Genomic DNA, 14,038 nt, shown 5'->3' on the forward strand with positions numbered 1-14,038 from the left:
ATTGAACATAAGATAACTATGCAATGTTCACAATAACCCATGATACATAGGCATCTTTTTAATAATTTTCTGTGACAAATGCATATGCTTAATTCTGGAAAATATGCAACAGTTTTGTAATAATATACCTACATGTAATGAATAATGCATTTCCACTTAAAATCTGGTTTCACTTACAAAACAAATGATGAACATATTATAATTATAGTCATCAGAATATGAGCTACATAGGTGTGTATAAATGAATATATACACACCTATACAGTATATACACCCTTAGATTCATGTAGATATTTTAAAGTATTTACATATATTTTAAAGTAATTTTAATACCTACAAAGATTATTCTAGCTAAGCTGAAATCCAGTGAAAGGGCATGGGACAAACAAATCAGCTCCAGTACTGATGTCATTTGGCAAAAGCTATAGATTTTAATTTTTATGTTTTAGGAACATTTCATCTTCAAAATCTGATTTAAGTCATTGTAGGCTATATAAATCAGAGATTCTGATTTAAAAATAAGCTATGCCTTCCCTCACTCCAGGAGAACCAAAATAAAAGGCAGCAGCAAGAAAGCTCATATGTCAGAAAAACCAAAAGAAAAAAAATCCATGTGAAAAGTATTCTGTTAAATTTAGAGCCATTTTTAAAGAGGCGCTATATTTAGTCACGTTTTTTCCCCTTCCTCTGAAGGAGTCTTGCAAAGCTTCAGTTTAAAAAAAGCATGATATTAAGGGGAAAGAACTGCTTGCTTTCTTCCATCTATCCAGCTAATAAACTAGGCTTGGGCAGGGTAGGGTGTGCATTCCATTCGTCTACCACACATTTGGATACTCATATACTGCAAAGAAATTTATTTTCTGTAAATCCCACCAACTGGCCAGAATGTAGGAACCCAACCAGGACATTATCTTCTTGTCCAATGGCCAGAATATCTTGGAAAAGACTCATAAAAAAATAATTCAGAACTCTTTTGCTGGTCTAGCATGAGAAAGTATAACACTACTTGTGTGTTAAAAAGAATGCTGGGTTCTCGTACATGGCAATCTGTCAATCATAATTCATGAACAATCTGACTTGTGGGGAGTCGTACAAAAGGATAGCATAGATAAGGACTTGCTTTATATTATTGCCAGGCAGATGATTGAAATTGCCAAAACACAGACCAAAAATTATACATGTTGTTCTTTCAGATTTCTTAGCTATGGCTAGAGCATGCAACCATAATGTATTCTGTTTAGTTTTAATTTAGCATGCTGTATGAATGGCATCTAACTAGTGTGTTGTGCAAATTCATCAGATTATGGTTTATTCAATAAACAATGGGTAGATTATGCCACAGCCAAGTCATAAATCCATATGGCACCATCAATTTAGGCTGTTGTCTGTGGCTATGACTCCTTGCTGTTTTTGTGATTGGAACTAGGAAGGGAAATGGGAGATAAGGTCTATAAGCAGGCAGGATCCACGGATGCTATTTAAAATGCAGCCAAGTTTAGGCTGTTTTGATTGTTTGCAGATTCTTGCAGTCAAGCAACACAAATTGTCAAGAGTTTCCTTCTTCTCTTCCGTAATGAAGCAGCCATCGTGCAATGCACTAAGCTACATGGTTATCTGCCTTGAAAAAGAATGGCTCACTTGAGCATTGCAAACAGAGAAAGAGGGAGAAAGAAAGAATTCCTGTCAATAGCACTGCAAAAAAATGAAAGAAAAGCTAATTCATCTCATAAAAATAATGAACATCATCTGATCAAAGAAGCCTGGGGCAAATTTTGAACCAGTGCAAAGTCCTTGTTCAGTAGTGCCTGTAATCCCAATGCAGCTGGAGGTCAGTAGACTAAAAGATGCTACTGCAATTTCAGTGTCTCTCCCCAATTCCCATGGCTTGCTTTTTCTTTAATTTTTAACTCAGTTGACAGAGGAGCATAAAACATGCCACTGTCTATTATGGATCTTGCCCGAAAAATGAATTGAATGGATTGTGATTTCTGAATCTACAGTGCAGAATTCCCAATTTGGCATCTTCCAGAAGTGCTGGACTATGACTCCCATTTCCAGATAGTACTTCCAAGAAGTACACTGGCAAAGGATTATGGAAATACTGGTCAGTGGTTAAGTTGGGAAAGAATGCTAGAGGAGAAAATGCAGCTGTTAATTATATGTGCTAATTTCACCACATAAGATAGGTGCTTCAGGAGATACGCATGCTCTTTAATCAAGCTTCTACTGGACCACATTGTGCAAAAATATATTCAAATCCAAGGTTCCATCAAAAATAAGCTTCCAGTGAGGGGGAGGGAGAAAGAGACAGTAAGTAAGTAAGTTCTTCATTCTGGTAACAAGCTGCTCTGCTTCCTTGTCTGCCTGGAGATCAGCTGACACCAGACATGAATTAGAACTGGCCCCAATTCAAGTTTTGCTGCAGTTTAACTGTGCTGCTTTCACTGGAACTGCTTATATGAGTGACTTCAGCTGAGATTGACCTCATCAAATTTTATGAAGCCACAAATGAAATAGTTGTCAGGAGGGAAACACAGAGACATGGACCTGAGAGGAACATTAAGTCATTGAGAGATAGACCTGCTTCATTTAGTTTTCCCTTGATGGTTTTGCTTGGGCCTACACTTTTAGGCTCTTTGGTTCCACTTGCAGAGACTGAATTCTGCAAGTTTCATCCCCGCCTGCCAACTTCAGATCTATGCTACCACCAGTCTCTTCTTGGATTACGCTTTTTCTGTAGACTCCAAAACTCTTATGCCCCCTCTTTCCTGTGTCACCATTTTATCAAAATTGTTCAGCAATGATACTTTCACGTTGCCTTTCCAATGTTATTTTAGTTGGGAAAGTGGTTCCCTTTTCGTTCCAGGTGAGGAAGCTGATATTCTAACCATCCAGTTCCTTCACAGTCTATTGATTCAGCAGACGTGCAACTTACTGGCTGAAGCTGCAGTCCTGCAATTTGATACAAGGAGGATATGATTGGTGAATTAGTGATGAGAGTGCAAAGCAAGACATCTGATCCATATTCCTGTCTTTCTGCACAGCACTTCTACTTGGTGACAGCATTTTAAACAGCGTGCTTTCCCCGCCCCCGCCCCTCTCAGATACCAATGTGAATTCACATTTTGAAGCCAAACCTGTCATTAGTATTTTTTTAAAATCTGGATTCATTTACAGCTCACACAAACTGAAATGCACTCTAAAATCCTCCCCACCCCCACCCCCAATGTATTCTTTATATTCCCGACATGCTGGCTACATTAAAAGTGTTGATACATAAGCCCCTTCTAAATCCACACGGAGGATTAAAAGCATGGATGAAAAGTGGAGCCATGCCTTATGTCATATCCTAATGCAAAACTCCTCCTCCTCACCCTCTAGCTACCAAGACGTAAAGCGCAACATGCAGGTCTCCATTTACCTGGAATGGTAAATTGCCACTGCGATTCCCAGCCTCATGGAAGTCAATATATTTTCAGCTTTTGCATATGTATGGCTTATGCAATTCAAGGGTGAAGCTAGGAGACACAATCTCACCATCTAGCCTTTCTGAAGGCAGCTTTGTCTTTGTGTAACCAAAGAGACGATGATTCAGATCTCACACTGAACTGAGGCGTTAGCAATCACGCAGAAGAGAACAAGATTAGATTTACACAATTTTTTTTCTTTGGCCATAGTTTATTTAAAAACACACACACAACTGGATGTGTTCGCTCAATGCACTAAGCCATAAATCATTATTTACAAGCCTATATGTCCGGAAATAACATGCTAAGCTACTAAAGAGATCACATTACAGGTGGTATTTGGGAACCCACCCTGCATGTATAGTGGATATAATATATGCCTCAAGGCAACTCTTTTACTGAAAGGGGCAGTTCAAGCCACCATACATACAGTGCAATTTCTATGTGCCTAATCTCCATGGGCACCACACCTATTTTGAGCTAATCTTGAAATGTGTAGTAGCTGTGAGTAGGCAATAGCTACCTATTCAGAATTAATGCTGCAATAGAAACACTTTTCATGGTTGTGTGATTAAAAAAACATACACATTGGATATTAAACTTCACCATCATTTTTCTCTAGGTATATAGGAGATGAAAGCCCATAATTCCTAGGCAGTATAACAGACTTCAATTACTGGATGCCAAGTTAAGGAAAAAGTACCCCCAAAGTATACACATTCAAGATTCTTCTGAGGGCATCTCAACATTAGAATATTGCACCAGTTAAAAACAGTTCTGGATCCACACAACTATATCATGTTGACTGATTCTGAGAATACACATGCACACACACCAGACACACAGAGTTGTTAAGTGAATCACTGCAGTTCTTAAATTAGTAACAGTGAAGTGAAGCTGGCTTCTCCATTGACTTTGCTTGTCAGAAGGTTGCAAAAGGGTAATGATCCCAAGATATCATAATATCATAAATGCATGCTGGTTGCCCAGCAGTCCGGACTTTTATCACGTGACCAAGGGGATGCTGCAACAGTCGTAAGTGTGTAAAACGGGCATTAGCCACTTTTTCAGTTGTATCTTCGAACATTCTGTCAGGGGAAATTTCACCCTGAGCTAATGAGGTCTTAGACTGATGGCTTTTCCAAACAGCATATCTTCAAGAAAGCAAAAGTAAGATCCAGTAACAAGTTCTAATTAAAACAAACTTTTAATATGAAAATAAGAAAATAAACAAATCTATCTAATTGTTACATTTTGGCAAGAGCAAATTATCGTCCACCTTCTTGGCAGACGAACAAAGATCAAAAGGAAAGAAGTCTCTGGAATGTGTGTGAGCAGGCGCAGTACATCACTTACTGATAAGGCCTATGACCTGCCTATGACCTGCGCAGTAACTCTTCAGTAACTATTCAATTCAGCTAGCAAACAATTAACGCAGTGACACATTCACTAAACAATTGGTTGTAAGTTGTGGACTACCTGTCACATCTTACCAGTATGGATGGGGAGAATGCTACCATTTTTCTTTTTAACTATTTTTCCTTTGAATAAAGATTAGGAGAGTTTTGCAACCCTGTGAGTCAAGATGGTTCGGGGCAATAAGCATATGTGTTGGTTAGCTAGACATTTAACTAAGTAGATTAGACAGGTTCATTGGTGAAGATGGTTGCAGGTTAGCTTCAAGCCATCTTCATAGTTCATGTAAGAATGAGAAACAGAAAAGCCGAGAACGAGAAATGACCATAAATAATTACTTAAACATGTAAAACATGCTGCAATAATGCCAAGTCCATTCTATTGCCATAGCGAATAGCAGATGCTTCCAGGAAATCCACAAAAGGGCTACATGTTGCTACTCATTCTTTTATTTGCTTCCATAATCTCATAATATGAAATATATGCCTTTGAACATAGATGTTTTGTGTCTGGCTATAGGGCTAATATCTCTTAACAGATGTCTAACTATGTGTGTTACTTTAAGCCATCAAAGACCGTAAGAATCGAACAAATTCAAACTTGCAGCAGTTATTTTGGTTTTAGATTGCACTCATCTTACCCGTCAAAGACTGGTACAAAAGACATGTACTTAGCATTTGTTCTTCGGTATCAGAACTGATCAGAAAACATAGTCCTTTCATTAAATGTCAACCTTTAATTACTCACTATTTTTTTCTTATACCATTCTTCCTCCCAAAGGAACATTGGGGGGGGGGGATTTTACATGAAATTAGCACAATGAAATCAGCAATACTTTAGAACAGGGGTGTCAAACTGGCACGCCCATTCCAGCTCTGCAAAGGGGGAAACCGGCATGAAATGTTACACATGACAGCAATGTGATGCTACGCATTTTACACTCATGCTTTAGAACAATGATGGCTGATCTTTTCATCACTGCGTGCCAAGTGTGCAGGCGCATGCAGCCATAATGCAATGCATGCATGGCCCCACACGCACCACGCACCCCCGCATGACCCCACGGTGATCCCCCCACCCTCATGCATGCATGTGACCTCCTCTGCATGCAACCCACCCTCTTGCGCATGCACACGTAACCACCCATGCTCCCCCCATGCATGCACACACGTCTCTCACATGCTTCTTGCCCTCCACGCGTGCACGGCAGAGACCTGAAAACCAGCTGGCTGGTGGGAGGCATGCGTGCATGCGCAGTGAAGCTGAGCTTGGGTGACGTCTTGCATGGCCACAGAGAGGGATCTGCATGCTACCTGTGGCATGGGTTCACCATCACGGCTTTAGAGTAACACACTTTTTTTTAAAGGTTCCTTTTTTTTTAAAAAAAAGTGAAATCAAGAGCCTGGTCATTGAACAATTATCTCTTAAATGGGGTTGCCTCAATCTTTCTACATTTCAGCTATATGTTTGGGGGCAAGGGCAGCAGAGTTGTTTTGTTGCTTTGGCTAAACGGAAGTAAGATGTGCTTTGATATTTGCAAGATGTAAAATTTGATATAAATTGTCATTCGTATTACAATTCTCATCACTCCCTTTATTGGCCTTCTTGGCTGGGACATATAAGAATTACATTTGGAGTCACATTGCCAATGGTGATATTGACTATCCAATCCAGTGAGAGCTTTCTGATTATTACCTTCAATATGAAGGCAGTATTTCAAATAAGACTGCAGAAAATGCTCTTTCAAATATAGAAAGAGAGGTCCAGGTCCTCAGACCACTGTATAATTGACAAAGAATGAGTTCCCTTCCAGTACTGTAGAATATCCATCTTTTTGTGACCATGAAACCACACAATATTCATTCTACTTGTCCATCCGTAAATTTCCAAACCATCTGTATATAATTTAAGAGAATTTAAGCATCTGCAAAAACCAATGAAATCTTTCAAAACAGTGTAAACCTCCGTCCCATAAAGAGCCATTATAATACATAGCCATTTCATACAGTAAATGCTGCATTTTAAATGTCATGGTATCAACAATTAGCTAAGTTCAACAATTTCTTCCTGAATGGGCAAGAGTCCAGCCCACTCAAAATAGCAATTGTCATCGGCTTCGCCATAAGCTTAAATATTAATGTATGGAACACTATTGGCTGACTGCCTTCTTTCTGCCCCCTCTGCAATAAGATGTATGTTATGTATCTTTATGGCATTTTTCTACTCTAGACAACCACTCCCCAAACTGATAAAATTTTCAGCAGCCCCGTAATGGCAAACACAAAGTTTAAGCACAATTTAAAGCATAATTTAAAAATCTTATTAGGCCATCAACATCCAGCCAAAAACAACCACCGCCAACAGATACTGTACAATCCAGGTAGCCCTCAATTTACGACCACAGTTGAGCCCAAAATTTCTGTTGTTAAGTGAGGCATTCGTTAAGTGAGTTTGCCCCCCTTTTATGACCTTTCTTGCCTCAGTTGTTAAGTGAATCACGGCAGCGAATAAGTTAGTAACCCAGTTGTTAAGTGAATCTGGCTTCCCCATTGACTTGGCTTGTCAGAAGGTCACCAAAAAAAGTAATTACATGACTCAGGGACACCGCAAACATCACAAACATGAGCCAGTTGCCAAAGCGTCTGAATTTTTATCATGAGGATGCTGCAAAGGTCATAATTGTGAACAAAAGTCATAAGTCCCTTTTTTCAGTGTCCTTGTAACTTTGAATAGTCACTAGATGAACCGTTGTAAGTCGAGGACTACTTGTAGTCTAATGAAGAGAAGGACCAGGGGAGACATGGATAGCCCTTCCAATAGGTGGCACGCGGAGCCATTTCGGAGGGCACACAAGGCATTGCCCTGTCAACTCCAGCGTGCATGCACGCGCTGGCCAGCTGATTTCGGTCTTGATTTTTGCCCATTTTTTGCCCTCCGGAGGCTTCCTGGGAACCAACTTCAGGTTTGCGCGTTGGGCTCTTTTTCGCCCTCCGGAGGGAGAAAAACGGCCCAACGCACAAACCGGAAGTCAGAAAACGGCTGTTTCTGGCTTCCAGATGGCATCCAGGATGGCAAAGGAGGTCATTTTTGCCCTCCCCAGGGTCCAAGAAAGCCATGTACACATGTGCGGGGCAGTGGGGGAATTACGCGCATATACACAGGAAGCACAGCGGGGGGGCATTAAATTATAGGGGGTGGGCAGGTGCTTTTGGCACCCAAGGTTCGCCATCACTGGTATAGGATCTCCTGCTTGGGGGGGGGGGGTGATTGGGACTAGATGACCTACAACAGTGGTTCTCAACGTTCCCAATGCCGCGACCCTTTAATACAGTTCCTCATGTTGTGGTGACCCCCAATCATCAAATTGGTGTCTCGGTTCCTAAGACCATCGAAAATATGTGTTTTCCGATGATCTTAGGTGTCCCCTGTGACAGGGTCATTCGACCCCCAAAGTGGTACCAGCCCACAGGTTGAGAACCACTGACCTACAAGGTCTCTTCCAACTCTTATTAATCTGTAATCTGTGTCATCCCCCAAAGCTTGTTCCAGAATTGTGTCTGGTACCTGTCCAGCTATACGTCTAAGGACAGAAACAACGACTTAACCAGGCAGAGGCACCATCGGCTCAAACTCCCACCCAAGACGCTTCATTGTTTAGGCTGGGCCCGGCGCCCATTTCCGAATGCCAGGACTCAATCCAAGAAACTAAGCGGTCTGACTGATGAAAAAAGTGTCTTAACTCCAGGACCGCTGAGAGGCCTCCGAAGACCCCCAAACAACGGGCAAAACCGAGCGGGGAAGGGGTTTCAAATTCTGCTTGTGTTCTTTTCAGACAGACCCGGGACGAGGGAGCGGGACATTCGCGGTCTTTGCAGCGTTGTCCCCCAAAACCCGCGGGACATCAGGAATGCCAAATCCCCAAAGCGGCTGGGAAGAGCAGCCCCAGTTTTGAGTGGGGTTTTCCCTCTCAGCGTTTCCAGGGTTCGCAGACTTCGGGACGCAGTTCGCACGAAAGGGCATTTTCGAGGGAGATTTTTCTTCGTCCCTGGCGCTTTCTGCTTCGAGGCAAGAACGCAAAGGCAAAACACAAAGCACAGGGCCGGTGAGCTCGGCCGATCTTAGGGCACAGCAGGCAAAATGCCACCGGGCTAAGCTACCGCTTTAAATCTTTCCCGGAGTCTGCCTCGCCCTCGGAACGCCAGATATTTTTTCCCCTCCCTCTCCCTCTCTCTCTTTTTATGAATGAAAGGCTTCTCAACAAAAATATGCAAATTAAGGCCGACTTGATTGGCTACATTTCCCCGAATGAAAAAAAAAAGTTAGGCAGTTCATTGTTGCCGAGAGGCGGGACTGGGATGGCTCTGGGAGGTGTTCTGACATACGAGTGCGATTGGGTGCCTGGTAGGGTAAACAAGCTGCGATTGACAGGCCGTGGCAGGCTTGTTGGGCCAATGGGGAACGGGGCGAGGCGGGCTCTGGAGGCCGTTCGGGGGCTTGGATAGCAGCCCGAAGACGACACAGGGCTTCTAGCGACTGCACCGCGGTAGCGCTATAGTTCTAACGGCAGGTGAGGAGAGGCGAACCTCGCTTAGCCTTCAGGCTTGGGGTGAAAAATCCGGGCCCAGGATGCTAAGCTGTGGGGTCGGTGGGCTCGTGAGTTGCGGTGGGCGGCGGGAGCAGGTTTTCGGGGGAGGGGGGGGACAGGTGCTTAAGGTGTCTCCAAGATGCTGAGGATTGCGGGATTTGCGGAGGATACACGCTGCGACTTTTAACTCGGGTCTGCTGGGATAAAGCCGGCTCTCGGGAGGGAATGGGAGAGCAAAGGGTTGCAAGAATGCATGGAAAGAGACAGTATGGCGAAGAATTGCGAGGGAAAGCTGTGCAGCCGCGCCGCCACTGGCTGCAGCAGGCACTGAGGATTGGTGGTTTTTTTTTTTTTTTTTTTTTGTGAATGTGGGAGATTTTATGAATGGAGCTGGTTTTCTGTGAATGGAGCGCATGAGTGCGGGGGCGGGGGCTGAACCTTTTCGCGGCGTTCTGCTCGGGGGAGGGGGTGGCATATCTGAAGGCGTTTAATGAATGGAGTGCGTCCCTTGTTATTGTGAATGAGGCCCTGCGCTAGGGTTCTAGTTACGCTGTACCTGCTCCGGTTGTTTGCTCTGCCATTCATAAAAAAAAAACTTAGGCCAGATTCGCGCGCGGCGCGGGGGAGGGGATTGTAACTCTATTGTTTGGCTACGTGAAAGGTTTTTCAGGTTTTTTTTTTTTACAATAAGGTTCAGGAGAGGCAGAAGGAAAACGGCGGCTATAATGCAAAATGCGAAGCAGTGAAAATGCCATTTAATCTTTCAGTTATTGCTTTAAATGTCAAACCTTTTAAAACCGATCGGGTAATTTAGAAATTAGGGGTTTTCTCTAGAATTCTAGTGGACAATTTCTGGATTATTATTATTATTATTATTTTGGCTGGCATTTAGGAATAGTCTGCGACGGTTGATCTGCTAGGATAGAGACGATCGTAAGCTGTTTTCTTACTACCCCTCCAGTGCTATAAAATTAAAGCTTTTCTAGAAGCCTTTCTTTAGAGCATAAATGTTTTATCTTTGTCGACCATTTAGCAAAAACTGGCTGGACTAACTAGCTACAGAACTCTGCCCTGAAAGAAAAAAAAAACATTCGCAGGCTATTTAAAAGTCTTGAAAATTCCATTAATAAAACAAGAGCTGAGTTATTTAGTGCCCTCTGTCAGGAGTTATCTGAGATTTCTTAGTATTCTTTTGCTAAAACAGGAATATTGCAAGGGTATCCATCCTGAATTTATTTTGTAGGAAGTAAATAATGTTGAATGAAAATAAATTTAGTAAACTCATGCTTACGTTCTGGAAAATTACTTCCTCTGTTTATCTAAAATAGTTAGGCCTAGGCATCTTTCATCTGAAAGCTGAGCTCTTACACAACACAATTGATTTTCTTTACACTTGTTGCTATTTATATTCTAGCATAGATCACATAGAAAGGAAAACGAACTTGAAAACGTATGACCCTTTGGTTTGTAATACATCGCTTTGTAATTGGAATTTGCTTTTTGTGCTATCATAACTGTTTCCATAGTAATTCTATGACACCACCAATAAAGTTGAGACTTACCTGTTGGTTGCAGAGAAAAATAAGATGATGGTAAACAATGAATAAATATAATCAAAACTAGAGAAAGAAAAGTACTATAATGGGGATTATAACAGATAATCCTCAAAATTTTTGAATTATGCTCATATACTGTTAGGGGAAGTCTATTAAAATGTAATGGTTGGTCTCTCTTTTTTTAAAAAAAAAATCTCTCTTCTCTCCAGTTTTAAATCTGCCGGAGCTAGATTTTGAACCCTTCCTATCCTGGAATTGCTCAATGCTAAAACCATTCAAAGGAATATTTAAGAATCTGCAAACACAATGGATGGCTTTTATGACCAACAAGTCCCTTTCATGGTTCCTGGGGTATGTATTGTATGGTTATATATATTTTATGCAACTGTTTTCTTCATGCATGAAATTTCTCTATTAACACCTTCCCAAGTTTTTGTGCCAATTTTTATTTATTTATTTGCTATTTGCCCTTTGCAGCTATATATGTATATATTTTTTTTTCATTAGAAATCTTGCACAGAAGAATGTCGTGGAAGGCCAGTGAATGAAAGAAAAAGGAAATTTCAAGACACTGATCTGGCTCATGATTCTGAAGGTAGACTCATTACCATTCTTATTAGCACATTTAAACATTTTTGTAGCTTTTTAGTAGCCTTTTTTTTATTTTCTTTCAGAATTGTTTCAAGACCTTAGTCAGCTTCAGGAGGCTTGGTTAGCTGAAGGTAAATCCCATTGATATAACTTTCTACATTTTTATTGTTCTTTGTTAGCTGTTGATGTTAGTTATCTGTGAAACTTGTTGCTGCCGTGGCATGGGCCTTTTCTATGCCTATCTAAGCCTTATCTGCAGTGCAAGCGAATGCATAGTCTTTACATTTTTCAAAATACTTGGAGGTTGTTTATTTAACAGAAGCCCAGTTCATTTCTTTTTTCATTTTTGTAGCCCAAGTTCCTGATGATGAACAGTTTGTCCCAGATTTCCAGTCTGACAACTGTAAGTCACGTTCTTAATCTTTGATTTTCTTGCCCCAAAGACTGCAAAAGTTTATAAAATAGGTGACTTGTTCCCTTGACCCTGTTTGTGTGTCACCTTTATTAATAAAAGGCATTTCCGGTGGGTGCATGTTTGTGGGATTTGTGAAGTCCTTGTGACTTGGAAGGGATGGGACTGAATACGAAGGTATGGTGTTAGAGCAGGGGTGGGTTGCTGCCGGTTTTACTACCAGTTCTCAATCCGCGCACGTCAGGCGTGGGCCTGATGCGCGCTACATGCGCTGTTAAATATAAATTGTTCTGTGCATATGCATACAGTGAACTGCGCACGTGCAGTCACTGAAATCCAAAATGGCGGCGGCGAGGGAACCAGTTCGGGGGCGTGGCAGGCCTGGGTCACTGCCGGTTCTGTGACCCAGGCCTGACTTCCACTACCGGTTTGGTCAAACCGTGCCGAACTGGTAGCAACCCACTTCTGCGTTGAAGGCTCTATTAATAATGGCCTTGCTTTAATTGAAGAACTTTGGAGCATTTGTGCAAAAATCTTGGAGGCTGCGCCTAACCTTGATTCCCACAGAATCCTTTCAAGCCCCCATCAATACTTCATAATGTAAGAGATATTAAAATCCACTCTCACACAAAAGCACTCTCACCAGCCCTGTGCCTCTTAATTCCCTCAGTGACTCTCCTCGCTATTATAGTTATAGCTCATGAAGCTATGAAGGACAAAGCTTTGCTGGTGAAACTTGAGCAGCTTTAGGGAGTATTAGGCATTGGCAAGCCGCGGTTCTGTGAAGGCAGCTACCAGTGCTCCCGCTGCATGGCCAAGAGATTTCTGTCTTGTCTGTAGGGCTTAATAATCCATTCCTGGATCTGTTTATACCTCTTAACACATGTTTCGTGCATAGTTTTCAGCTGTGATCTTGATGTGCTGCAAGAAATGATGTTCTTAAACATCAATGCTCCGGCAGTATTTATTTGGGACAGGGCGCTTCTTTCCTGTTTTTGATTTTTGCTTAGCTGTTCTGGTTGCCACAGTATCTAAAGGCAAAAAAAGCATAGCCTGCAGAGGAACGGATTCTTGGTTTCAGCTCTGTCACAGCACGCAGTGGAATATCTTGTGCTACAGTAAATGCAGGTTAATTATTGTCTTTTGATTGCTTTGAAGTGAGTGGGAAAGTTGCCATGAGAGCTTCTCCAGACAGGCAACATGTTTGCTGGAGTTTGCTTGTATGTGTGTGTGAAAGATTGTGTGTGTGTGTGTGTCCCATCCCTTCCCTCCTTTGGAGATGAAAGAGAGCCTGGAGTAATAAATTTTCTTCCTATGTTGACATTCTAGCCCAACCCTTCCAGTTCTTGCTGGGAGCAGTAGAAACTGAAGTCAGGCCGTGTGTTAGGTTGTGTGGGAGGCTCTGTTGCTAGCAGAGATGTGTTCAGATACCTCTCGGCAGGCTTTGCCAGCCCAGAACCTGAAGGATTATATGAAAAAAAAACCTAAAGTCTTCTAAAAGATGGGTGGTCCATGAACCTGGCTTTCTTGCATTGGAGAAGCCAAAAGTACATTAATGGTGATCAGCAGTCATGATAACCACGTTAATGGCAGAAAATATTTCCATTGGAAGCAGCTTTACATCTGAATGAATGGGGTTTTGCCTGGAATAGTAATTTGTTTGTTTAATGCAGTGTTAAATCCTTCTGGATTTGGATTTATTTTTAAAGTATCTCTAATTAAATGGTTCAAAAATCTACACTGTACAATAGGGGTACCCAAACGTCTGAGAGTCACACCCTAAAAGTAGCTAGTGGAGCAGGAGAAAAATTAGAGTCAATTTATATTGTGCTAAATTACATTAAATTAAATATAATTAATATGGTATTGTTTTCATAATTTTCTTCATCGATCACATGAAAAGTTCAATTTTATAATACCTTTTGGAGGTCTCTGGAGGCTGTGACAGAGGTTTCCAGCGGTCACAGGAAGCCTTGCAACCTCAAGTTAAGACATTCAAGTTTCAACTGGT

The 14,038-nt window shown here is 41.7% G+C and overlaps 1 protein-coding gene across 1 annotated transcript in view; it reads left to right on the top strand.

Annotated features, from left to right (window-relative positions):
• Positions 1 to 9,316: 9,316 nt before the first annotated feature.
• Positions 9,317 to 14,038, top strand: part of ETV5 (ETS variant transcription factor 5) — a 32,223-nt gene continuing 27,501 nt past the window's right edge. Inside the window, exons 1-5 of the mRNA XM_081953987.1 lie at positions 9,317 to 9,450; positions 11,234 to 11,375; positions 11,532 to 11,619; positions 11,699 to 11,746; positions 11,968 to 12,018. Of these exons, the coding sequence (XP_081810113.1) occupies positions 11,331 to 11,375; positions 11,532 to 11,619; positions 11,699 to 11,746; positions 11,968 to 12,018 (232 nt within the window). The 5' untranslated portion in view covers positions 9,317 to 9,450; positions 11,234 to 11,330. The remainder of the gene's footprint in view (positions 9,451 to 11,233; positions 11,376 to 11,531; positions 11,620 to 11,698; positions 11,747 to 11,967; positions 12,019 to 14,038) is intronic.

This window comes from Natrix helvetica (assembly GCF_964273705.1).
Source record: "Natrix helvetica genome assembly, chromosome: 5".
NCBI classification, from domain to species: domain Eukaryota; kingdom Metazoa; phylum Chordata; class Lepidosauria; order Squamata; family Natricidae; genus Natrix; species Natrix helvetica.